Raw genomic sequence first — 24,596 nt, 5'->3', positions numbered from 1 at the left:
TAACAAGGTAGTTGAATTCATTTAATAAATCATGCCAAGTAACAAACAAAACATGTCAGAAAATAATTCACAATGACAGTAGTCATATAAGAGTGCGAAAAGCGCAATTTAAAACTTGTGTCGTTGTGTTGTTCTTGTTCTCGCGATGTTATTTCATAGCATAAGTGTATTTTATAATGAATTAATGAATTTTATTAATGAATATAAACGGCCGGTGCTTGTGTTTATGATGTTAGCAAAACAATATAGAAAAAAAACTTCGAATACCACATTTGTGAGAAGTTGTTTTTCATCAGTAATTCAACCACACTTCAAAAATAAGCTCGTTTTTTCTGGTTTCGGAGATGTTTTTCAATAATATGAGTTCAACCAATGATAACTATGACAAAAGTGGCACTTTTTGTCTTCAAGTTGTCTTCCAGATGTTTGCACTATCAGTGAAACTGTATATAAAATGTCCAGCCGGGTCAGCCGCACCACTCCAATATTACACGCCTAAGAACAATATTACACACCTGTAAAATGCATTTCCTATGGTTGGTCTTAGCATTCAGCAGAAAACGTAAAATTACTTGATCAAATTGTTATTTATCTAAACGATTTCAATAAAACTATTGGAGGTTGGTCAAAAGGCGCCATGGAAAGGAAAACAAAACGCTTGCAGTGCAACCAATATCACTCCAATTTTTGTTAACGTATATCTAACAACGTTATCTAGTTTCGTTTTATTTTATGTCTAGATAACGTTGAAACTATGCGAAAACAATTTTAATATTCAAGCGACAGAAACAATTCATTTTGAAAAGTTGAACATTGCTTTTTATCAACAACTTATAATTATTTGAAAGTGCCACTAACAAAAGCGATTGTCGATCTAGTTGCATTGTGCATAACAACACATTTGCGCATGCGCTGAATGAATATTGTCATAGCAACAAATTTGCGCATGTGCCTTGTTATGGCGAATTTTGACCCACGAATGCGACCCACGATCTAAATGGCGCATAATTTTTTTTCAGAAGTAAAACGCAATGTTTCACCATGAAATTTGACGCATACATAGAACCTATGTATTAAAAGCATCAAATTGTTGATCTTATGTTGTTCCGTATTTTGAAGTAGAATACTTCTCTCGGGAAGTTCGGCTACATAGGGATGTGAAATTAAAATCTAAAACCGAAAAAAGTGAAAAATATGTCCAATTTCAAATACCAATAAATCGGTTAGTATTCGATGGATTTCTTAATTTAAAATATGCTATTTGGCCTGTTTCAGCCGAAGCCGCTCATAACAGTTCTAGACAGCGATAACAGTCATATCTTAGCAGCAGCAGTGGCAGTGCAGTGGATACCAGCGATAGCGGATAGCGGCCACAGCTATGGCATAGCAATGGATTGTGCACTAGTTGCAGCGGATCTCCTCAGCATCGAAAGCAGCTGGGCCAGCTGATGTAGGGGCAACGTTACCAAAGGCAGCGTATAGCGTCCATAACTGTGGCATGGTACGGATAGCGTAGCAGTTGCAGCGGGTATATCTGACCATGAAGCATTTATGCAATAATTGAATGAAAATTGCAATTGCACCGCTGCATGTTATTGGGGATTGAGACGTTAGAGAGAAGAAGATCTAACGCACAAAATAACTTTGTTGCGAAGGTTCTGAAAAATGAAAATGATTCACCCGCTATTCTCGCAGAATTGAATCTCTACGCTCCAGAAAGGAATCTGCGGAGACGTCAGCTTTTGAACTTGGAGGCAAGGTACGGCCAGTATGATGCGATTAGGTTTATTTCTACGAAGTTCAACGAGGTTGCAGAACTGTTCGACATCAACGAACCCATCAACACTTTTTTACGTCGCCGGCAGATTCGCTAATAATTTATTGTTATTCGTCTCCAGCTGTTAATTTTATTCATTAAGAGGAAAATTATCAGATGGATTTTTTAAATATAACATAACATAACAACATAACAATTGCAGCAATCGGCCTCTTTCAAGGCTACTAAATGTATTTGGAAGAGCATAATGAAAGGTTATTAATAAACTGCAACTGGGGTTTGATGCTGCTGCAAATGAACAGCAGTGTGATGTTCATTACGATTTGTTGATACTGTGCTCAACAAGCGGTATATACGAAACAAATCCGATTTCAAACAGAACAGTTCGGCACGTTCTGCTCACATTGCTGAGTCTATTTTAGAAAATTCACAACACTTCATTAACAAGGATGTAACGTCTTGAAGAAGACGGTTATAGTTTGAAATCACAGCAGAATTTCGACCTTTATGCTCATGTCTACCATCGGCAATATCATTATTACGACATACGAAATAAGATTTTTCCAACGTTGTAGAATGGTATAACTGGAAATAATTAAGTCACACCTCTTTTTCTAGTTTAACCATTCCACAACGTTCTACAATATTTTCATTCTGAAGTTTCATGCTTGCGTCAACGATGTTTTGATTACAAGCAGCAATTACAACCCGTTAGCAATTACAACCCGAAAATAACCTATTTTTATTGTATTTTTACCATATTGGTACTCGAGATGTATTTTGCATCTTCAGTTTGACAAGTTGGTTTGCTTTTATGAAATTATATAGTATTTCATATAGTACCAGTACTTGTTCTAGTAGTCTTTATTTTTGCGCTTTTCTGGTGGTAGAGTTATTTCAACTGTTCCATAACTACGTGTGTTACTTGGGATACCAGTTTGAAGTACTCAACATAATCATAGTAGTTACCCGTGTACCATTATGAACCGATGCGATAAAAAAGAGGGACAATAGATCAAAATAACGACTGAAGTAATAATAACCAAAACAGCAAGAGACAGAAAGAAGCTTTCTGGTGTTTCTGGTTCTGGTTCTTCAAGGGATTTTTTTCTTGTGGTTGTGAAAGCACAATTGTGATTTTTCGGGAAAACTTTAAAATACTGTAGACAGTGTGTAAAATCCCTGACGGAAATAAATTTGCACAAAAATTTATTTTTCACGAATTAACCATTCTACAACGCTACCCCAGACAGTCGTTTGAGTTTACATTTGACACCACCAGTGGATGCAAGTTTTGCGTAATTAATAGACTACCGCCACCCTGGAGGTGACACCCGGCACCAACTGGTCTAATTATCTGCGAAAGATTTATTTGCTTTCTTATCACGCGCCAGCCAAAGTTTTTCCATTACGGGAAAGATTCACGTAGGGCCATTCACCTGTTGCCTCGAATGCAGTATTTCACCAACCTCAAAAGTGGTGGAGGCACCTAGCGGTTAGCGAAATTGTTGGTTTTAGTTCAACGGCACACACTTAGTTTTAAAGGGTCCAGGGGTGCAGATATGAAACTGTAAGTCGGATAGGAAACTCGGGCTCGAGAATTTAATTACGAACCATTCAGAAGCTTGCAATGGAAATAAAAATAACCGGAGATAAACATATTCAAATGGCTATTCCAACAATAAAAAAAGTAATGAAAGGAATTTTCATAACCCACATAATTGCTTCAGCTTTCTGTGCGAGATGCGTCCCCCCGGGGCTGTCAGCAGAGTGCATGACTCATCCCGTCATGCTGAAGTTAAAGATTAGTCGCGATAGTACTCAGAACTTACCGGAATGTCAGTGTCGTCAGCGGTCGGTATGATTTATGGCTACTGAGGTCGGCCATCGGGGCGCCCCAGAAGTCGTTCCGGAACACCTGCGAGACGGGACTGAGCCCGAGCACGTCCTTGTTCATCGTAATTGCCGGAATGTCGTCATGCACAAAGTCACCCTGGACACCGTTTAGATAGCACAGTACGGCAATCAGCCCGACAAAGAAGTACACCCGCCAGTCGTCGGTTCCCTCCTCGCAGCACGCAGCACCCATGCCTTTGCGGTATTTCCCACTAGTATGACCACTGCTACTGCTGCTGCTGCTGCTGCTGCTGGTGCTGCTACTACTGCTGCCGCTTTCGCTACTATTTGCAGTGCAACCGCCGGTCACCGAAGCGGTCGAACAACCGCATCCGACAAGATGACCGGAACAATTTTTGTTAAAATTGCACTTTTGTGAATCATGCTGATTGCTGCTGTTTGTGCTGTGTACCGCCGCCGCCCCATTGCACCATGCGGCATGATTATTACTGCTCCTGCTGTTGTTGTTCAGGGCATCTTCAATGGAGGATGTATGTTTTTCCGAGGCACTCAACGTGGCTGGTGAGTATGACGAGCATGACGATGAAGCGGGCGATGACGACGGTGACGATGAGCTCGACGATGATGTGGGAGTGTAGCTATGATTACCGCATCCGTTGGCAGTGGTGGCCTCCCAACGGGATCCAACGGACGACCGGTGGGATACACTCACCGGAGGATACACAATTGTTACCCTCCGCTTCATGTTAAGTTTCGTTGTCTAGCGGGCGCTAGCTGGAGCGTTTTTTCCACACACTTCGGCAGCACTTTTAGCGAATTTGGTGGAATATTCATAAGTATTGCACATTTTTGTTCCGTTTTCAGACAACATTCGACGCCAAGAGTGGCACCGACATTTGTTTCCCGTCTAGACTAGATGTTTTCACTGAGTTAAAATGAAAAACAAAATATTGGTACAAAATATAAAAATAAAAAGAGAGTATACCCAAAAACATAAAAACTGCCCCTGTAAAATTACATATTTTTCCCTAATATATATTCTTTTCACTACATTTGGTTCACTTCCACGAGCACTGCGCTTCCGGCGGTTTGCGGTCGGATGGGAAATAAATGGAGAAAATATAATTTATTATTAATTCCTTCAGTTGCACTTTTCCCACTTTGTCCGTATTTCCACTAATGCCCCAGTCGAGGTGGCAGGCAGGCAGGCAGCTCAGGAAAATTTATAGCATATAATTTCGCTAGTGAGGAGAGCTTAAAACCCGTCGCTCAAGGGTAGATACCGGTGCTGTGGATCCAGTCGGGCGCAAATCCCCAACAGGATGGACGGTCATGGCAGAGCGTAGCTTTCCCGACTGGCTGATTGGGACGTGTCTTGCGTACACTCTATATCACATCATCATAACTTGTCTGATTTCCACTTTGCCTCATCATTTTAAAGCCCGGGCATTTTTTGCCCCGTTGCACACTGTCAGACTACGCGGAATATGGATCAAATTGCATGAATCAGATTTGTTTGGCGCACCCGAGCTGCACTCTGAAAAGATTTGCGCTCGCAACATCGACGATGCAAATGGATATCTGTTTTCGTGATGTTAATTTTTCTTCCTTCCACACTTTAATTTGCCTATTTGTTGTCCGCAATCTTCGCAATCACTGCACCACGGCTGCGAAAGATACTCCCGGTTCGCTTGCTAAGTGATGCTGCTGACAATCTGGAAAGCAATGAAAGGAAAAATACAATTTGTTAGTAATGCTGAAATGTTTTGAAAAATAAAAAGGAAATATTTGTCATTTGTTAGTATTTTAAACTTAAACATTTCATGGAAGAAACATAAAAAGGTACAAACTGTTTGAATAGGAGTGTGGTGAAAACTCAATCTTCAATAAGCTCTAACATATGATAACCAACAAAACTTCTGTATACCGCCACCGCAGACGCATGTCTGGTACAGAAGAGGCAAACAAAAAACAAACCCACCCAAAAAAAAGTTTTACCACACAACAACAATACCACTATTGTCCGAGGAAGTATCAAGCGCAAATAATCTTCCACAGCAATGGAATTGCTGGTTTTTCACCGAAATTTTCTCGACCGAGAGGGCAGAAATTAACCTTGAAGTGAAAAGCAAATTGATTTTTTTGTTTACTTTTTCACCCTCGTCGGTTGGATTTTTATTGTCCCTCCGGAGCCGGGCAGGAAAGGAGGTGAGATTGCTGGTATGCAATTAGTGAATAATGACCCCAGCACGAAAGCTAAAAATTTTTACCGAAACAACTGACCGACGGAGGATGTCGAAGGCTAGAGATAGAGAATGGACCGCAACCGAGGGTTGCCAGACAAAATAACGATAATCGTTACAAGCCGAAAGATTGTTATTCAAAAAATCAGTTATTTTCCAGATTCACCCATTATAATGCTGATAATAATCAGAAGGGTTTTTTTTTGCGGTTAGGATGTTTTGTTGATCAATAGGACTACCTTTTCAGCAGTGTTTCCCAAGGAAAAGCTTATGATAATTCTCTAATAGCATTTTTAATCAAAATTTTCAATAAAGATTGGTTGTGAGTGTTTTTTCTTTAATTTAATCAATTTGATAATAAACAAATTGTAAAAGGAATCAAGCTGCATATTAATATAGGAACTATTTTATAATTATTATTTTAACGCGAAACATTGAAAAATAGAAATTATTTCTAAGAAACAGATAACTGAATTACAGTTCAAACCATTTTTCCCTTCTCATATTCACCATAACAGACGGCCTTTGACTACGAACGCAGGACGTTGAAAATTGCACCACTAAAGTAGTAGAAATTTTCCCCCACAGCCAGTTTGCTTGCCTGCATTTATTTTCCAATTTCCTTCGCTCTCTGTTCTATTTGCTCTGATTCATCTTTTTTCTTTATGCAGGCTGTGCTAAACAAGTACTCCTTTTGCTCCTTCTGCTTGCTCGGTGGTTTTGGCTAGCTGACTGATTGTACAAAGTAGTTGTGCAGGTCGGTCGCATTGTGCTCTGCTGGTAAGATGGTTTTCCGGCACATTAAGTTAATGCGTGCACTGTGGAACATGAATTAGGAAGCTTTTATACTAAGCGTTTGGAAGAAAAAAAGGAAAAAACTGTTATGCTGCTGGCCGCAGCAGGGCGCAAAACTTTGCGCCAGCAAGTGCTGTCAAAGTCTTGAATTATGCATCGTTGGAGTCTATTGATTACAAAATCAAAAATCATTTGGTTGAGGGGTTATTTCTATCAGAATTTTATACTCTATACAAAGATCTGCTCATCGAAAAGATTTTTTAAACTTTATTAGAATATTTTTAATCTTTCAGTATACAAAATGAAGATAAAAGAGTATACAAATTAAATTGCATAATACAAAATGTTAGTTTCACATTTTTTATTATGCTCTAGAACAAAATTCCTCAAAATTCATCAAAACACTAGTGATGGAATAAAAGTTAAAATAAAGAGGTTTAAAATAGGAGGTGTATTGTGTAATTTGGAATTGCCTTTTACGATAATTTTACTGGAGAAAAAAATAACAACAACAGAAATCCAAATTAGTCAACATTCAAATTTGTATGGTAATAAAATATTTCTAATCCTAAACAAATCAACAAATTTTTCTGGCATTCACATTTAAATAGTTGAGAATTGAAAGAGCGTAACACTCATCAATTAGCAGAATTGTTCAAAAACACTTGGATTTTGCGTCGTTAGTTCACGGCGCATTAAAATCTGAATCATCTACAAATTCATTACAATTTACATAAAATATAGCTTCAAGAGTCAGTAAAATTTGTCTTGATTAGGTCCAGTAAAGGTCTAGTAAAAAGATACTAGTTGACTGCAGAGAGATCTTAATCGACATGAAAACGTTTTCACCTGCTTTATTAGTACCAATTAGCGTCCGGTACTGCGACGCACTAACAACGTACTGAGGAAAAACCCTGTGGCAATTGTGCGCCACTATGAGTAATGTAGACTATGTTAATGAATGCAGTGAAAAAACATAAAAGTAGAGCAAACAAAAATATCCACTTATCCCAATGTCGTTTGAGCCGACGATGACACATCGCGTTATGTTTTTCTCACTGCGCAATCAGGCGAGAACGGAATTAAAATCATTCGCCTGTAGACAGTATACAACCGGAGGAGCCGTTTCGATATAAATGCGGAATACTGGTATCGATATCATTGAGACTAATGAACACAAAGTCGCTGTCTTGAACTTTTGTGATTGCATATATCACTAACATTTTTAATACATATTTAGAAGTACCTGTTGAAAATAAAATAAAAATGAAGATGTCTCCTTATTCAACTACGCGGTGTTAAAAAAAATTCGGATACTGGTGAAACCTCATTGAATCCAAAAATGGCCGACTTCGAGTCACCACTTCGAATTTTCAAAAGCACAAGACTCGGAAATATTCATTTCGTTCCCTATGAAAATTCTATTTTATGTTTGCTTCACAACAGCAAACATAAAATAGCATTTTCACAGGGAACGCATCAACTATTTCCGAGCCTTGTGCTTTCGAAAATTCGAAGTGGTGACTCGAAGTCAGCCATTTCTGGATTCAATGAGGTTTCACCTTATGCTTTTCGAAGCTGTCGCAGGCGGCACGCACGGATTACATGGATATTTCATCCCTGATTCTCTGGATAACTGCTTCAAACTGCTCCAAGTTGGAAATCTTGTGATAAGCAATTTTCGTTATCAGGTAGAACCAGACAAAAAGTTCATTGGGTTCAGATCTGAGGAGCTTGGCTGCCATTTATTTTTACTTACACAATTCGTTAAATAGTCCCTATAACGACCATGAACCAAGTTCGTAGTATGCGCTGGTGCGCCGTCTTGCTGGAACACATAACTTGCTATAACTTCCCTAAATTGCTTCATCAAAAACAAAACACAACTGACAGACAGCCAACTATTGTGTAAAGCACCATTGTGATGAGAAAAATATCGAGTTATGAGTTAATTTCTGAAAAATTGTTTGGAGAAAATGGTTGAAGCATCCCGCATTTACATCGAATTGAATCGAATTGGGTTTTTTATTCATATTCTTGTATTTTTTTATAAATTCCAAAAAGTGAAAGAAATAGGTATAGTAATAATCCAACCAATCGATAAATTTGTCGGTTAAATAATACTGAATTCAGCATTAAGCAATCTACTGACTGTTAGGTCGAATAGATCATAAATTTAGTTAACTTTAGGATATGTGAGCATACCTGTTAATCTACAAATGCTACATAGAATAAAATTCCGTGAAAAAATGTATTAGTTAACAATATTACTGAGCAAAATAAAGATGTTGCTGAGCAACCAATGAGTTTTTTTTATTAAGAAAATTAAAATTTTTACTACATAAATTACAGTTTAAACAAATATTTCCTAGAACTAGAATATAAAAGCATACTTTCCAGCCACTCTTTTATAAAAAATTATTTGATTCCACCTTTGTTTCCTAAGCGTACTCTTGAAGGCAAATTTTTTTTTGTTCACACAAATGAAGGCAAAAATTGAGGCATTTCTGAAATGTTTCATATTATACATAATTCCTTCGGCAACTAACTAAAGCACAGCTACTAATTTTTTTCATTCGTTTCTTATATTCATAGTTAATATTTAAGATGCACTTTTCATTCTAACACATAGCTCACAATTTCTTTTAACCATTTCCATATTTCGCGGGACAAAGTACAAGTTTTGAATATTTGCATGCTAGTTGAGTTGAAAATGATGAAAGTAAGAATGTGTTTAAAACCGTGTGCGAAACCGTAGTACGTAAAATCAACGGTGCAGATAATCGAGGTATACTGATACCGGACACTTTTTCAAAATGGAAAGGTACTTCATATGAGACGTTTTGGTGTGGGTTGTTCAAAGTTTAATGTAAATTTCTAATTTATAAGTTAGGTTAAGTAAAGTAAATTTTATTGATTTTCTGTTTTTTTCTGTAAATTGTTGTTAGTTTAGTTGAGTTTGTCAAACAAATTTGTATTTTTGTTTAACATAGAGTAAGAGTAGTGATCCGTAAAATTTTTTATCAAATAATTAGGATTTGAGTAAATTGCGCGAAAATATACGATGTTCACGTTTCCATTTGAGGAAGTGAGAAGGCACTGTCTAAAATGTAAAACCAGAGACCCTATAAGAAATCTTCGGTGTCCACCCCGCAACACCCGGACATCCCCGGTTGAGACTTAAAACGGAGACGCTAAGGCCTCCGTAACATATAGCCCCGGGAAAGGATAGCCTTACTTCTTTAACGGTAATAACCCCAAGAATTTATAAATATACATATTAGTAACGGAAGACGACAAAAATTACCCTACCCAAAAATTGGCATAAACGATCCAGAAAAGAGTATTCTGGATTATTGTGGAAAACACGATCTAGAAAAAGATTATACCACTTCAACAACTGCACGAAAATTGGTATCCGAAGTAATGAAGAGAGAGAAAAAGAGAGAGAGACGAGAAAAAAAGAGAGGTAAGAGAGAGAATATAGAATGAAGCGAGAGAGAAAAGAGAGAAGAGAGAGAGCAAAGAGAAAGAAGAGAGAGAGGAGAGAGAGAAGAGAGAGGGGGGAGAGAGAGGAGAGAGAAAGAGAGAGAAGTGAGAGGAGAGAGAGAAAAGAGAGAAGAGAGAGAGAAAAGAAAAAAAAGAAAAAGAGAAGAGAGTGAGAAAAGAGAGAAGAGAGAGATAAGAGAGGGAAGAAAGATAAGAGAGAGAAAAGTAAGAAGAGACAAAGAAGAGAGAGAGAGAAGAGAGAGAAAAGGAGAAGAAGAGAGAGAAAAGAGAGAGAAGAGAGAGAGAAGAGAGAGAAGAGAGAGAGAGAGAGAAGAGAGAGAGAGAGAAGAGAGAGAGAGAAGAGAGAGAGAGAAGAGAGAGAGAGAAGAGAGAGAGAAGATAAAGAGAAGATAAAGAGAAGAGAAAGCGAAGAGAGAAAGAGAGAAAGATAGAGAGAGAGAAAGAAAGAGAAAGAGACAGAGACAGAGAAAGAGACAGAGAAAGAGAAAGAGACAGAGAATGAGAAAGAGGCAGAGAAAGAGAGAGAGAGAGAGAGAGAGAGAGAGCGAGAGAGAGATAGAGAGAGAGAGAGAATAAATAAACCTATTTTTGTATTGTAGGGGAATTGGGGCAAAATCGATATATTTCAGACATTTTACGTGAATTAGACACCTACCATTCGATTTCTGAGACTTTTCACTCAATATAAGATATAATTTGACCACCACTTTTAGATATTAGCGCATTACCATTAATGCTCATACATACTCGTTATTATTTCGCTTTGCGAAACATACTAAAACCATACCAAAACCGTTTTCGTAGAATCACCGCTTTGAGCTCAGTTTTTGTCCGATTTAAGATCTGTTTCTTTTAAAAGATGGGTAAGAAAATGCTAATATGTGGACAAACTCTTGGAATTTTGATATTTGGCTTTAAAATTGAATGGCGTCGAAAAAACATCGAAAGTTTCTGATTTCTCAAAAATTCAACATGGCACAACTGTTGTCCTTAAGGTGAAATGTGTTCAAACTCGGGAAAATTAGTTTTTTCGTCAGAAAACATGAAAAAATCATAGATCGAAGCCAAGGCGGAAGAAAAGTAAATTTTTATTGCACTGTGTTATTCAAAGTATTATCTAGTCTCGATGAACATTACTATTGCTCATCTGTAGTGGAAACTGATTACAGTTTCAATTTGATAAACCATTCTCTTAGCTTTGTTACGTGGCGTGATGAATTTTTTTTTTTTTTGATGAAGTGTTGTGAATTTTCTTAAATCGATTGAGTATGGTTAGCAGAACGTGTCGAATTTTTCTGCACAGTATAAACGAATCGTGGTAAACACACGTGGTCACACTGCTACGCATTTGCAGCAGCATCAAACCACAGTTGCAGTTTAATAATAATCATTTCTTATGCTTTTCCAGGTAGTAGCCTTGAGAAAGGCCGATTAATTCAACGTCAATTTTTATTCACTCAGGTATCGCATAAATGCGTCATGGTCAGATCACGTGCGATATCCGCTCTGACACAATCAAAAAGGTAACGCTTTTTTGTTACGCTCTACAATTTCCCCACGTACGTAAAAATTTTATTTCTTATGTAGGAATTATATATATTGTACAAATATTAACTCTCAATTTAATTTTTTTTAAAGCTATCTTCTGAATAGCCCAGCCATTATTTCAAATTCCCACAGTTTGTCCCAGTTTCATATTACGATTGTGTACAATCGCTCCCACAAACGCAACAATGTAATATGTAACGTGTCTTATTAAGGCTTGAATGCAAAACAATTTTCCCGTCTTGGATGAAATGATGTGTTTGATATTGCCGATGGCAGTCATGAGTACGAAGATCGAAATTCTGCTAAGATGTCAAACTATAACCGTCTTCGTTAAGATGTTGCATCCTTGTTAATGGAGTGTTGTGAATTTTTTAAAACGGACTCAGCATTGTGAGCAGAACTTGCCGAACTTTCTCTCAGCGCACCGCATCACATTGCTTTCCGTACGATGTGGCACGTATGAATTAATAATTCAATTCTCAAAGCTGTATGTACACGTAAAAGTTCAAGCTTACATCAACCGATGTGTTCCTCTCAAAACACACATTAAATGCTCTGGCTTTGAACAACAAATATGTCAAAAGGATAACGCAACAGATGCGCAATGAATACATTGACGAAGAACGAAATTAGAATATGTATAATACACAATACAATGGTGTTACGGTAGACTTCGGTTTTGGGCAAACGATCAGTTTTGGGACGCTCAAAAACCGCTGATTACTTTCGCGAGTCGGTGCGTATAAAAGGCTCGCGCATCCCCAATCACCGTCAGCAACCGAAACAGCCAACAGCGAGCCTCGTTGCAACAGAATTTACTGACGCTGGTGCCAGTAACGTGAAACCGAATGCATATGAATAAAACCAGAGTCGTCGTTAAATGCAAAATGTTTGGAACAAATCCAATGTCTTTTTAATTATTATTGATTCGATGATGTTTTTGAATGACCGGACTCATGATAGTGAATCGATCAGTTCATATTTGCGTTAACCTAGTCAGTACCATCATCAGTATTGATTACTGCTTGCACTGCTTTAACGATAGCAGCATTCTGGAAAATATTAACAATACCAGTACGAATCATCATGGCCATACTAGCACCGGTTAATACTTCAAAGGTGTTTTGATTTTGTGCCGTCCAATACATTGAACATTCGCTAAAGCACCAAATGCGTTATGAACAACACACATTCGTTGTACAGGTTCCGAAACCGTACAAAAGCTGCTCTTAAAAGACGCAATATTGATGTGGTTACGCACAGTCCAACATTTGCGTGAATCTAATCATGTTTCTGTTGTTTCCGGGTGACCAACGCACCAAACCAGCAATTCATTATGGATTTAGAGGATTCAAGTTTGTTTGTGATTAGTACAGGTCGTGATAAGATCAAACGACGATTGGATTCGTTTCATTTGCATCGTTGCTCTTAATAGTGATATTGCTAATACTGGAAGTGTGGAATACAGCAGACACCCAGGCGATATCACAATAGATCTATGTTTCTGATCGCGAAAAGTGTAACATACAAACAAAATAATGTGTCGTAATTAACAACATATTTGAAGTAAATTCTGATAAAAAGAATACTGTTCATGTCCGTTGCAGCTGTTTGCGAGTTTAAGTCAGCTAAAATAAAAAAATTATTTTCATGTGGAATGCCATTCTTTGTAACATTTTACGTAAATGACTATGAGACGTAATTGGTGAAACATTTGAACACTTGGCAACAAAAGTTTGTTTGAATAGCCAGTATGGATATCCGATCACCAGTTCAAAAACATATTTTTTGGGCTAGTAAGAAAGAATATAAACGAGTTGTGTTAGAAATGAATAGGATGTAGGATAACGCAAAGCAAACTTTGTTACTTAAGTGTTTTAAATGAATTATCAGCTAATTATCTTGTGTGACCAATCGCAAATGGTGACTTCTCGACACTAATACCCTTCCTGTGTCTGTTCCTGCCATTGTAAAAATCTCATATATTTACAGTGCTTTTTCGTTTTTATCACGCTCAAAAAAAAAATTTACCGTGAATTTAGCGAAACCGTGAATTTAGCGAAAAGATAAAAATTGATTTTTTTGTGTTGGATTTCATTGAAATTTATGTTTTTTTTGAGTAAAATGATGTACTTTTATAGTTAAATGGGATATAATTTCAAGATACAAATGAATAAACAAGAAAAGGTTATTTTATTATATTTTTCTCCATTGAATTTTCGCGGATTTTTTCACGGCTATTATACTAGTGTTCGACATCGGAACAAAAACGTTGGGTCCGCGTTCCGGTCCGGTCCAATCCGTAAAAAATCGGAAATAGCTCGTTCCGGTCCGATTTGGGTCCGGTCCGATTGGCTTCGTTCCGGTTCCGGTCCGGAGTCCGGTCCGAAGTCCGGGAACAAAAGTTGCCAGTTTTTTCGAGAGCGTTATTTTAGTGAAAAAATTATCCTATAGACTTTTATGCATGCTGGAAAATGTTCAACTAAATCAGAACAATACAAACTAAATTTTGCAATTTGTTTTTCTATTTTTTTCTATTAAATTTTTTTCTAATTGAAAAAGTTGGAGGGTGGTTTCCAAGACACAACCGCATAGTTGACGTAGGACTACGATAGTTTCATATTTCATTTTGAGACTACAGGCTATATTTGATTTAAGGGGTTATATACCTTTCTAGTTTTCAAAAAACCGGAAAAAAATTTATTACATTATCTTCAAATACAACATCTTGAGAACATTTCCACAAATTCTCATAAAGATCTGAGCAATAGGAAGAAAGTTAGAGCGATTTGCAACGCGCCTCGCCACGGCCGCATAAGCTAAACTTGAAACTTTACACGCGATTATCTCGGAATAGTTTTTTTCCGGAAAATGACTTTGCCGTGATCCTGATTGCGAGAAAACTACTGAACCGATTTCCTTCATCTTTTTTTTTAATTTTCGTTATTAAATTCGCCGGTCCTTGAACGATCGCTTTTTGAAACATACAGTTACATTTTGCCGCAAAAAATTTTTCAATGCAATTTTTTGCGCTCAAAACGTGCATTTTTTGGGAAAAACGTTTCCGTTTGCACTAAAAACAAAATACTCATAAAAGCGATCGTTCAAGGACCCGGCACACTTCTAAACTAATGAAATAATATGAGGATTTTGATTTCGGTTGATCCGCTGAGTCTCTATCAGGATCACCGCAAGCCTCTGCAAAAAATAGCGTTTCGGGTAATCGGCCATTACTCCAGTAATAATTGGTATATCTCAAAATCAAACGTATTTTCTTGTTGTTGATAAGCTGTACTTTCAGAAAAATACCACTTTGATGCAATGGAAATGGTGCTATGCACTTAAAATTAAATTCAAACTTCCCTCATTTTTCTCCACCAAAAAGGTATATAACCCCTTAAGCGCGTTTTACTTTTGACACGGACACATGTGCCAAAAACGAGCGAATATGTTTAATCATATTTTTTAAATTATTTGTTTTAATTTTACCAATTGATTCCTCCAACAGAAAGGTATTTTGGTTCTCAGTACTAAAAACCGTACAATGTCTCTAATCACTCGGGTGGTCAAATAAAGTATCTGGGTCGTCAAAGACTACATGCTGACCTGTCCCCGTTGAGTTCCGGTTACTCCCAAATGATTGAGTTTAAATTCATCAAACGAGACTTCTATCGACCTAGAACTAAAACTAGTTCAATAATGGCCATATCTCCTGTTAAGGTCGTCATAGGCCACTTAAAAAGTAGAAAAGCCATGAAAAGATATCAATTCATTTTGGCATGGTTCGATTTTGGCAACAGAAAATGTTTTGGCGTGTTGGCAGAATCGAACGGGGGTCTGTGTTTTGATTATTTATTTGCAGCACTCTATTTCAAAAGTAAAATCACAAGGTTTGAATGCAAAGCCACAACCTCAAGGTTGACGTAGAACTACATAAGGTTGTTTGTTGCATTACTTGTATTGAATATGTTTGAAATTTTGTGCAAAAGAGGATTTGAAGTGCTACCGAATTTTAGTTTGCGCATACATCACTGAACAGGAATGAGACAAACACTATACAACGCAAACAAGTTTTAACAGTCAAAGTGCATGCAGATTAAAAAAAAAATTTACTTCTAATCCCAACGCAAAACGGAAAAAAAAATAAAATATATCTTCAATAATTTGTTTGTTATCCTTATAAGGACTGTTGTCGTTCAATTTCATATCGGATATAATGATGATCGCATCTTTTTGCTACCCCGATAGAGAAGATCAACACATTTTTCTGATAACACAGTTGAAATCTGTTTGCACACTGAAAATTTGACGGCCTATGTACTTTGAAAGCCAGCATTTCTAAACCTTTGTGTGTTGTCAAATTACGGCAACTTTTCATTAGAGGAAGTGCCGGCTAATGTAGCTACTACTGATACTGATCGCTACTGCACAAAAGCAGCTTTTACTAGAGGAAGTGCCGCGGCACCAGCTAGCCCCAATATCGCTGCTAATACCACTGCTGCTGCTGATGCTATCCGCTCCCACAGCTGGTACTGTTGAGTAAGGATTATTGTAGTCGCTGTCTAGGACTAATATGAGCAGTTTCGGCTGAACTGGCTCTTTTATAGGCAAAAAGTGCACTCCGAATTACTAGGTCTATAATTCTGTCGACCGTGCTTGGGAAAGCAATCATATAACGGCCAATCAGATCAATCGAAATTTGCTTTTCAACAAGGATTGGCCATTTTCAATAATATAGTTTATTATGCAGATAATAAATTAACTTTTCCGGTGTTGTGCTTATAACTGAAGTAAAAGATAATTCAGTACGTTCTGGGACATGGAGTTGAAGCCAAATTTATAACTGTTCCAACATTTAGGTGTAAATTATTTTAAGAGAAAATATTAACTTTTCAATTAGGTATTTGATTCATCCTTGAAAAGACAATTTGCTGTTTAATTCGATATCGGATATGATGCCGATCACTTCTCTGAGTTATCACTGACAGTGCGAATAAGGTATTCCTTGTGACAGATAACACAGTGAAAAGCTGTTACACTCAAAACTAGACGGCCTTTGTATTTTGAACGCCAGCTTTCCAGAACGTTTGTGAAGTTTGTGTGTTGTCAAAATGAGGCAACTTTTCCTGGGATGCATTTACTATTGCCCGCTATCGCACAGAGACAGAATTACTCTAAAGAAAGTTCCCCACTGCATCAGCTGGCTTTGCCTACTATCGATGCTGAGCAAGGATGGTTAAATCGTATTAGATAATTATCATGAGAAAATCATTTTGGATTCTGATCGCGCATAACATGCGATGTTTTTTATCGTCTCTCGAGAAGAGACCTTATGTGAGAAATAAATTGCCGAAAGAATTCTCCGTGAACTTCATAGCCTGTTAACTATATGCGAGTTTGTCGTCGTTTGTTCATACGCTATTTCGATTCTCTCAACGGCTCCAATCGGTAATTTATTATCGTCTCCCGATCCGATCGTGCCGCGAAACGAAAATCTTAGGTTTGAATCATTTTGTGAGTGAGAGTGTCCCGATCAGGGTTGATATTTGTTGACACTCTTGAGTGAAAGTGAAAAAAAGCATCCATAAACGTTATTTTTTTACAATCCTTTCAGAGTTCGCTTTTTGCATGGAAGTGAACTTTCAAAACACCTCATTATATTCCATGCGATGGAAGCAAGACAACAAAATCAGTTTATCAGTTAACGGAGATTGTCAAGGCAGCGGTCAGTGTCAGTGAAAAAGTGTTTCGGTGAGGTTCATTTTGGTTGAGTGGACTGTTCGTTTTTCTTTTTCGCTTTGAAGTGAAAATCATTTGGTTGGATTTGTCGTCAAATTTTATTCCGTAACCGTGAACGATGCGCGCGATCTATTTCATCTGAGTATAACAGCACGATACTAGGACGAAAATCTAGTGTATCTAAAAGAGTGCTGCGATCATTGGAAGTGAAAATTGAAAATGATTGGCTGTAATTTTCGAAGAATTTTGCTAAGGAAAATGACTTTTATCAGCACTGGTCCCGATAATCGGAAAATTGTATCGCAAACCAAAAACTCAGAGAAGGAAAAAACTGCAAGCTGCAGAACAACTAAATAGCAGTAGAAAACAGGGATACCAGATTTACAGATTTATCTGTAAAATGAAGATTTTCTGAGTCCGTGGGCGATTTCGTTTTTTCAATTTTCAAATATTTGTTGTTATTTTTTGCATAGATTGCAAACTTTTTTTCGACTCTGTTTATATTTGCGCATTTTTGCCTTTCTCCTAGAAAGGTATAGCAATCACTGGAAAAACCAAAGGTATAAAAGGGCTCCAAAGGGTCGAATCTTATATATCAATCGACTTAGTTTGACGAGCTGAGCATTTTCTGTATGTGTGTGTAACGCTCTGGCAATCTCACTCGATTTTCTCAGAGATGACTGGACCGATCTTCATGAAATAAGTTGCAAATGAGAGGTCTAGTTGCCCCATAAGACCCAATTGAATTTCATTGCAATCGGATTTTTAGTTTAGAGGTTATGTTTAAAAAAGTGAAAATCACGAAACATCATTATCTCAGAAGTTACTCAACCGATTTTAACAAAATTGGTTTTAAATGAACGAGCTACTTAAAAAACTTTTATCTTTTGAGATTCATGAAGATTGAACGTGTGGTTCAGAAGTTATTCAAAGAAACGTGTTCTGGAGAGTGTTTAATCTCACTCATGTTTCTCAGAGATGGCTAAACTGATTTCCACGAAAGTAGTGTCAAATGAAAGGTCCAGCTGCCTTATAACACTCTATTGAATTTCAATGTAATCGCTCAGTTACTTTGTCTGTAATGTATCAAATATGAAAATCACGAAACTTCATTATCTCAGAAAGTACACAACCAATTTGAACAATATTGGTATCAAATGAACGGGCTAGTTGAAGGTTCTTTGATGAATTTTATAGTGATTAAACACGTGGTTCAAAAATTGTGAAAAGAAACATGTTCCGGTAACTTTTCAAATTCACTCTTTATTCCAACCGTTATGTATTAAATTATAAAAACAACGAAAGTCTATTATCTCAAAGATCACACGACTTATTTGAACATATCTAGTGTCATTTGATCGGGTAAAAAATTTCATAGCAATTTGATATGTGGTTCAAAAGTTATGAAAAGAAACGAAATTCAAAGACTATTTGAAACTGTAACTGCTTTGATCAAAACATATGGCCTCAACAAAATTTAAATTTGGTATTGTGCTATTCGTACGTTCCTGGTATTGCTCGTGATTGAAGTGTACGAAATTCAAAGTCTTTTCTTTTATTTCGCTATTTCTTCAGCACGAATATTTTTCTCCTTATCAATAATTTTTTTAACTTTTCGCCTTTCCCCTAGAAAGGTATAGCAATCACTTGCAAAACCAAAGATTTGAAAGTGCTCCAAAGGGACGAATGGCATATATCACTCGACTCAGTTCGACGAGCTGAGCATTTTCTGTATGTGTGTGTGTATGTGCAGATTTTCTCAGAGATGGCTGGACCGATTTTAATGAAATTATATGCAAATGAAAGTTCTAGTTGCCCCATAAGACCCTCATAAATTTCATTGTATTTGGATTTTTATTTTAGAGGTTATGTTTAAAAATGTAAAAATCACGAAACATCATTATCTCAGAAACCCCACAACCGATTTCAATAAAATTGGTATCAAATGAACGGGCTATCTTAAAAACCCTTAACTTTTGAATTTTATATAGAGTGAACGTGTGGTACAAAAGTTATGAAAAGAAACGTATTCTGATGACTGTTTAATTTCACTCATGTTTCTCAGAGATGGCTGGACCGATTTCCACAAAATAAGTGTCATATGAAAGGTCTAGTTACTCCATAAGACCCTATTGATTTTTTTGCAATTAGACTATTACTTTGCCTGTTATGTTTAAAAATGTGAAATCTAGCTATGTAAAGAAACATAGAACGAAGAACTCACTCACATTTCTCAGAGATGGCTGAACCGATTTTCCCGAAATTAGTGTCAAATGAAAGGTCTAGCTGATTCAAAACACCTTATTGAATTTTACTGTAATCGAACTGTAACTTCGTTTGCAATGTACCGAATTGTGAAAATCACGAAACTTCATTATCTCAGAAAGTACACAACCGACTTGATCAATAGTATTATCAAATGAACGGGCTAGCTAAGGGTTAACTGATGAATTATGATTTATCACGTGGTTTCAAAGTTTGGCTGCCCTATACGTTCACATTTCATTTGATTATAATCGAACTAAGCAACCGTTATGTATTAAATTGTTAAAAATAAAACAACGAAAGTCAATTATCTCAAAGATTACACGACTTATTTGAACATAACTAGTAGTGCTGGGACTATCCGGATTAAAATATCCGGATATCCGACCTCGGATATCGGACAAATATTCAAAATCCGGATCAATCGGATATCCGGATATTATCCGACAGGATATCCGGATTTTCGGATAGTCGGATATCCGGATATTGTATCCGAATATAGTTTAATGAGGATTATGTAAATAAATACTTACGAGGGGATGGGGGATTGTGGAAAAAGCCATTTTTCGCGTTACATTTCATTCGAACGGGCCTTAAAGCTAGAAAAAAAGTAGGAGGTTGTATCCAAGACACGACCGCATAAATGACGTAGAACTACGTACACTATTAACAAATGCATTGAGTGTTTCATTACCCTAGTAACACAACTGGTTTTATCGAAGTTTCATAGCGCTTTTTTGGCTGTATTGAGCGCTATGAATCTTTGATAAAACCAATATTTTTACTTGGGTAATGAGTTATAATGTCTACTAATGAAGGGTCGTGAATTTCGTGAACCGGATTCAGCAGTTAGCAGAACGAGCCGAGTTAAAAACCATACACAGCACACCCACACAAATCATACCATATCATACAGACACATACACATCATAGCATATCATACAGACAAACACACACACATCATATCATATCATACACACACATCATACCATACACACATCATACCATATCATACACACATCACACCATATCATGCACACTATAGATGGTCGGGTATGGGAACTTTGTTACCCGTACCCGACCCGCACCCGACTAATCGAAAATTTTCAAACCCGTACCCGACCCGAGCCCGTAGTCTGGTTTGTTTAAAATAACCGTACCCGACCCGAACCCGAAAAATATCTATTCCAACTACCCGTACCCGACCCGTACCCGAAAGAAAACAACGCCGAAATTGCTTGAACCCGACCCGTACCCGACCCGTCCTGGATTTTTTTTTTCTCAAAATACCTGGGTACCTCGCACGTTATATGCACTAATTGTCATATGTGATTTCTCGAGATGATGGCCGGAGTTAGACAAAAACCGAGTGTGAATGTAAACGCATGTTAATGAACCCAGAGTTCCAGGCGGATGGTCCACTATAAGAAAGAGGTCCACTATGAAAAGTGCATGTCTGGTAAAGCTAAAAAAACGACGAGTTTTATGTGAACATCGCAGCAACCTGAAATCTCAATATTATAATAAAGGCAAAGTTAATATTGTTTATAACTTGAGAAAAATTTTATAATTCATTTTCATTTGCCCAAAACCTGTAATTTTTTAGTACAGATTCGGTGTCATCGATTCAATCTAAAAATTGGTATAACACAGATATTTCTGTACATCCCTGGTCACAGTGCAAACAAAGACTATGCTATCGCTGTCGAATCTTTTGCTTCGTACCAAACATCTCAATGCACAGTAGGGAATCGGTGGCCATCCGCCTGAAATTTTTTTACGTCAGCTGTTTCATAATATTTTTCTTTTATTGCTATAACATTCAAGTGCCTAAATCCAAAATGTGGGTGCAATATCATGAGATGTATCATGAGGCTGTTTTTTATGACTCTTCGAAGTTTGGCATACTGACGTTTTTTGACACCTATGTTTAAAAAAAATTTCATTACTTCGAAACAGCTTCAATGATAGCTTGGATTTTTTTGGTGTCAAATTAAAAGTTGATTCGTAGTTAGTTTGTATAACCTATTTTGTTTTAATTTAAAAAAAAAATTCGCAAAATTTCGTTGATTTGATGGGTTGTGCAAAAGCTACGTAATTTGTTTATGTGAGACTAAGGGGAAAAGTGCCAAAATCATTAATAATTATGTCACGTGCTTTGTGGACGGCCCCATATAAAAAATGGAATAGAGATTAGTGTTCAGCACCCCAAAATTAAGTAAATACCATATTTTTGTCGCATTTATCCACACTTTTTTTACTTAACCAGCCTCTGATTTTAGTTGCCTTACTGTGCAATGCTCCGCGGTTTTCCTTACAGATATGAAAAAAGCCTGGCAAAAATTCCATTTAACTCAAAACGGTTGCAGGAAGAACTATTGACTTTCACATTAGAAAGAGATAGCATGATGTCACTTCTAGGTGCAAACACTGTCGACAACTGTCAGAATAGGTATTGGCCGATCTCTCGTTGAGTGAGAATGGGCAATTTCTTCTCCGATCTTTCCGATTATCGACACTAAGAAAACACCTAGGTTTGAATTGTTAAAAATTAAATTCTCATAATGCACGAAAATCAAATTACCCGTACCCGACCAATTAAGAATTTTTCAAACCCGTACCCGACCGAACCCGAAGCCTTGGTTTTTAAATTACCCGTACCCGACCCGAACCCGTAAAATATTTGTTTACGTTACCCGAAACCCGACCCGAACCCGTCGGGTACGGGTTTCGGGTAAAAATAGCCGTACCCGACCATCTGTAATACACACATCATACCATATCATACACACACAGCAAGCAAGCGACCAATCAGAGGACGTTATTTCTATTTCAACAAGGCTTGACATTTTTCAATAGTGCAATAGTTCGTAGATTCAAACAACATTTTTCTGCATTTGGGCAGATGCGTGTATAATTTTCCAATCGATTGCTGCAAGAATGAAGAAAATCTGTTGAAAATCAACCGACCTATAAGCATTTGAAAAGGGACAAATTTCGTCCCAGTTTTTCGGTTTGCATCCCTGTGTGGTATGCTAAAGTAAAACGTAGTTCTACGTCAAAAAATCCGGATATCCGGATAGTATTCGTTTACACATCCGTGATCCGAGCTTCGGATAACCGGATCACGAATATATGCGGTTAAAAGTCCCAGCACTAATAACTAGTGTCATACGAACGAGTCATCTCTTAAACTTACAAATAACAAACTTCATAACAATTTGATATGTGGTTCAAAAGTTATGGAAAGAAAAGAAATTCAAAGACTATTTAAAACTGTACCTGCTTTGATCAATATATCTGGCCTCAATATAATTTAAATGTGGTATCGTACCATTTGAATGTTCCCGGTATCGCTTGTGATTGGAGTGTTCGAAATTAAGAGTCATTTCTTTTATTTCGCTATTTCTTGAGCATTTACATTACGTCAAATTTCATATTTTATACTTCAATTACAACATCATTATTTTAGAACCCAAAAAGTGAATACACATTTATTGGATTGAAGCGTTCATGTAAATCTATTTTTACAATTAATAAGTTTGAATGAGAAAGGCTGAGTCTGACCGCTAGGTGGATTAATTTAGGTTTTTCCAAAATGTGTGCAGGTTTTGCTTGTTTAAATAAAATTGCTTATTTAAATAAAGACATCAATCAACATATATCAGTGAAAAATCAGTGAAAAGTGAAAAATCCTTCTATGCAAAAAAAAAAACCGCCGAGAAAAGGTACATTGAGTTGACAATAACAATAGTAAGCAAAATTTTGTTGAACGATGAAAAATCTATTTTGCTGTCAACACTTGCGACTCAGAAAGAAAGGGGGATAGTTTTCCAAACGATCGCAATCATTTCCCTCTTCCGATAATTATCGCTTCGCGATTCTTCCCTTTTGTTTTGACACTTCAATTCTATCAGTGAAGAGTGAATCATCGGTTTGTAGGGCTATTGGAAATTCAATCTCTGAGAGAAGAAAATAATATAACGAATCTCCGAATTGGCACACTTGGACTGCCAATCGTATGATAATTGTTACAATCGCCTGAGAGACAAAGTTGACTCACACGCTGAAAAAGATCGAATGTTTATCGCCGATCACCATCATTGATGCTGAGACCCGCTGCAACTGCTGCGCTATCCGTTGCCTTGCCATTGGTATCCGCTGCACCGCTGCTGCTACTAAGGGAGTACTGCTGTTGTCGTTGTCTAGAACTAATATGAGCAGGTTCGGCTGAAGCAAGCTCTTATATAGGCCAAATAGCACATTTCAAATAACTAGGTCTATAATTCTGTCGACCGTGCTTGGGAAGCAATCATATAACGACCAATCAGAGGTAGAATTTTGCGTTTTGACAAGGCTAGAAAATTTTTAATAGTACAATTTTATGCATTCGGTAGGAATCTTAGAAGATTTTCTTATCTATTGCTGCAAGAACGAAGGAAATCCATCGAAAACTAATCGTTTTATTAGCATTTGAAATTGGACATATTTTTCACTTGTTCCGGTTTTAGATTTTCATTTTACATCCCTATGTAGCCGAACTTCCTGAGAGACGTAGTTCTACGTAAAAATTTGAAGTGTAGTAACAAAAAAGGCTGGTTCTAATGCCGATGGCATTTTATTAAGCACAAACTCAGAACAAGTTGTGCAAGTCTATCAGTTGTTCACTAGTTTCGAAGTGATAGCAAGAGCAAAATTGAAATAGCAAAAAAAATGTAACAACCAATGTCTTTCTTATATTACAAGAACCATGTGATCAAATAAGCATATATTATAGGTTAAAAAGGCAAGCAAGGCCACATGGGTTGACTTTTAATAAAAACAGCGGAGAAAATCAAAAAGAATGAACAACTTGCTGCGTT

General features: G+C 37.1%; 1 protein-coding gene across 9 annotated transcripts in view; it reads right to left on the bottom strand.

Annotated features, from left to right (window-relative positions):
• Window positions 1-24,596, bottom strand: part of LOC129725242 (protein O-mannosyl-transferase TMTC1-like) — a 577,063-nt gene that overhangs the window by 229,767 nt on the left and 322,700 nt on the right. For 4 of the 9 annotated variants that reach the window (XM_055680803.1, XM_055680804.1, XM_055680809.1 and 1 more), the window contains one exon: window positions 3,610-5,349. In XM_055680803.1, coding sequence (XP_055536778.1) covers window positions 3,610-4,379 — 770 coding nt within the window. In that variant the 5' untranslated portion in view covers window positions 4,380-5,349. The remainder of the gene's footprint in view (window positions 1-3,609; window positions 5,350-24,596) is intronic. The other 5 variants (XM_055680805.1, XM_055680808.1, XM_055680810.1 and 2 more) reach the window with 2 other exon arrangements.

The sequence above is a fragment of the Wyeomyia smithii genome, chromosome 2 (genome assembly GCF_029784165.1).
Source record: "Wyeomyia smithii strain HCP4-BCI-WySm-NY-G18 chromosome 2, ASM2978416v1, whole genome shotgun sequence".
Classification (NCBI taxonomy): domain Eukaryota; kingdom Metazoa; phylum Arthropoda; class Insecta; order Diptera; family Culicidae; genus Wyeomyia; species Wyeomyia smithii.
Note: the sequence above shows the minus strand (reverse complement) of the source record. Positions and strands in the feature narration are given on the sequence as shown.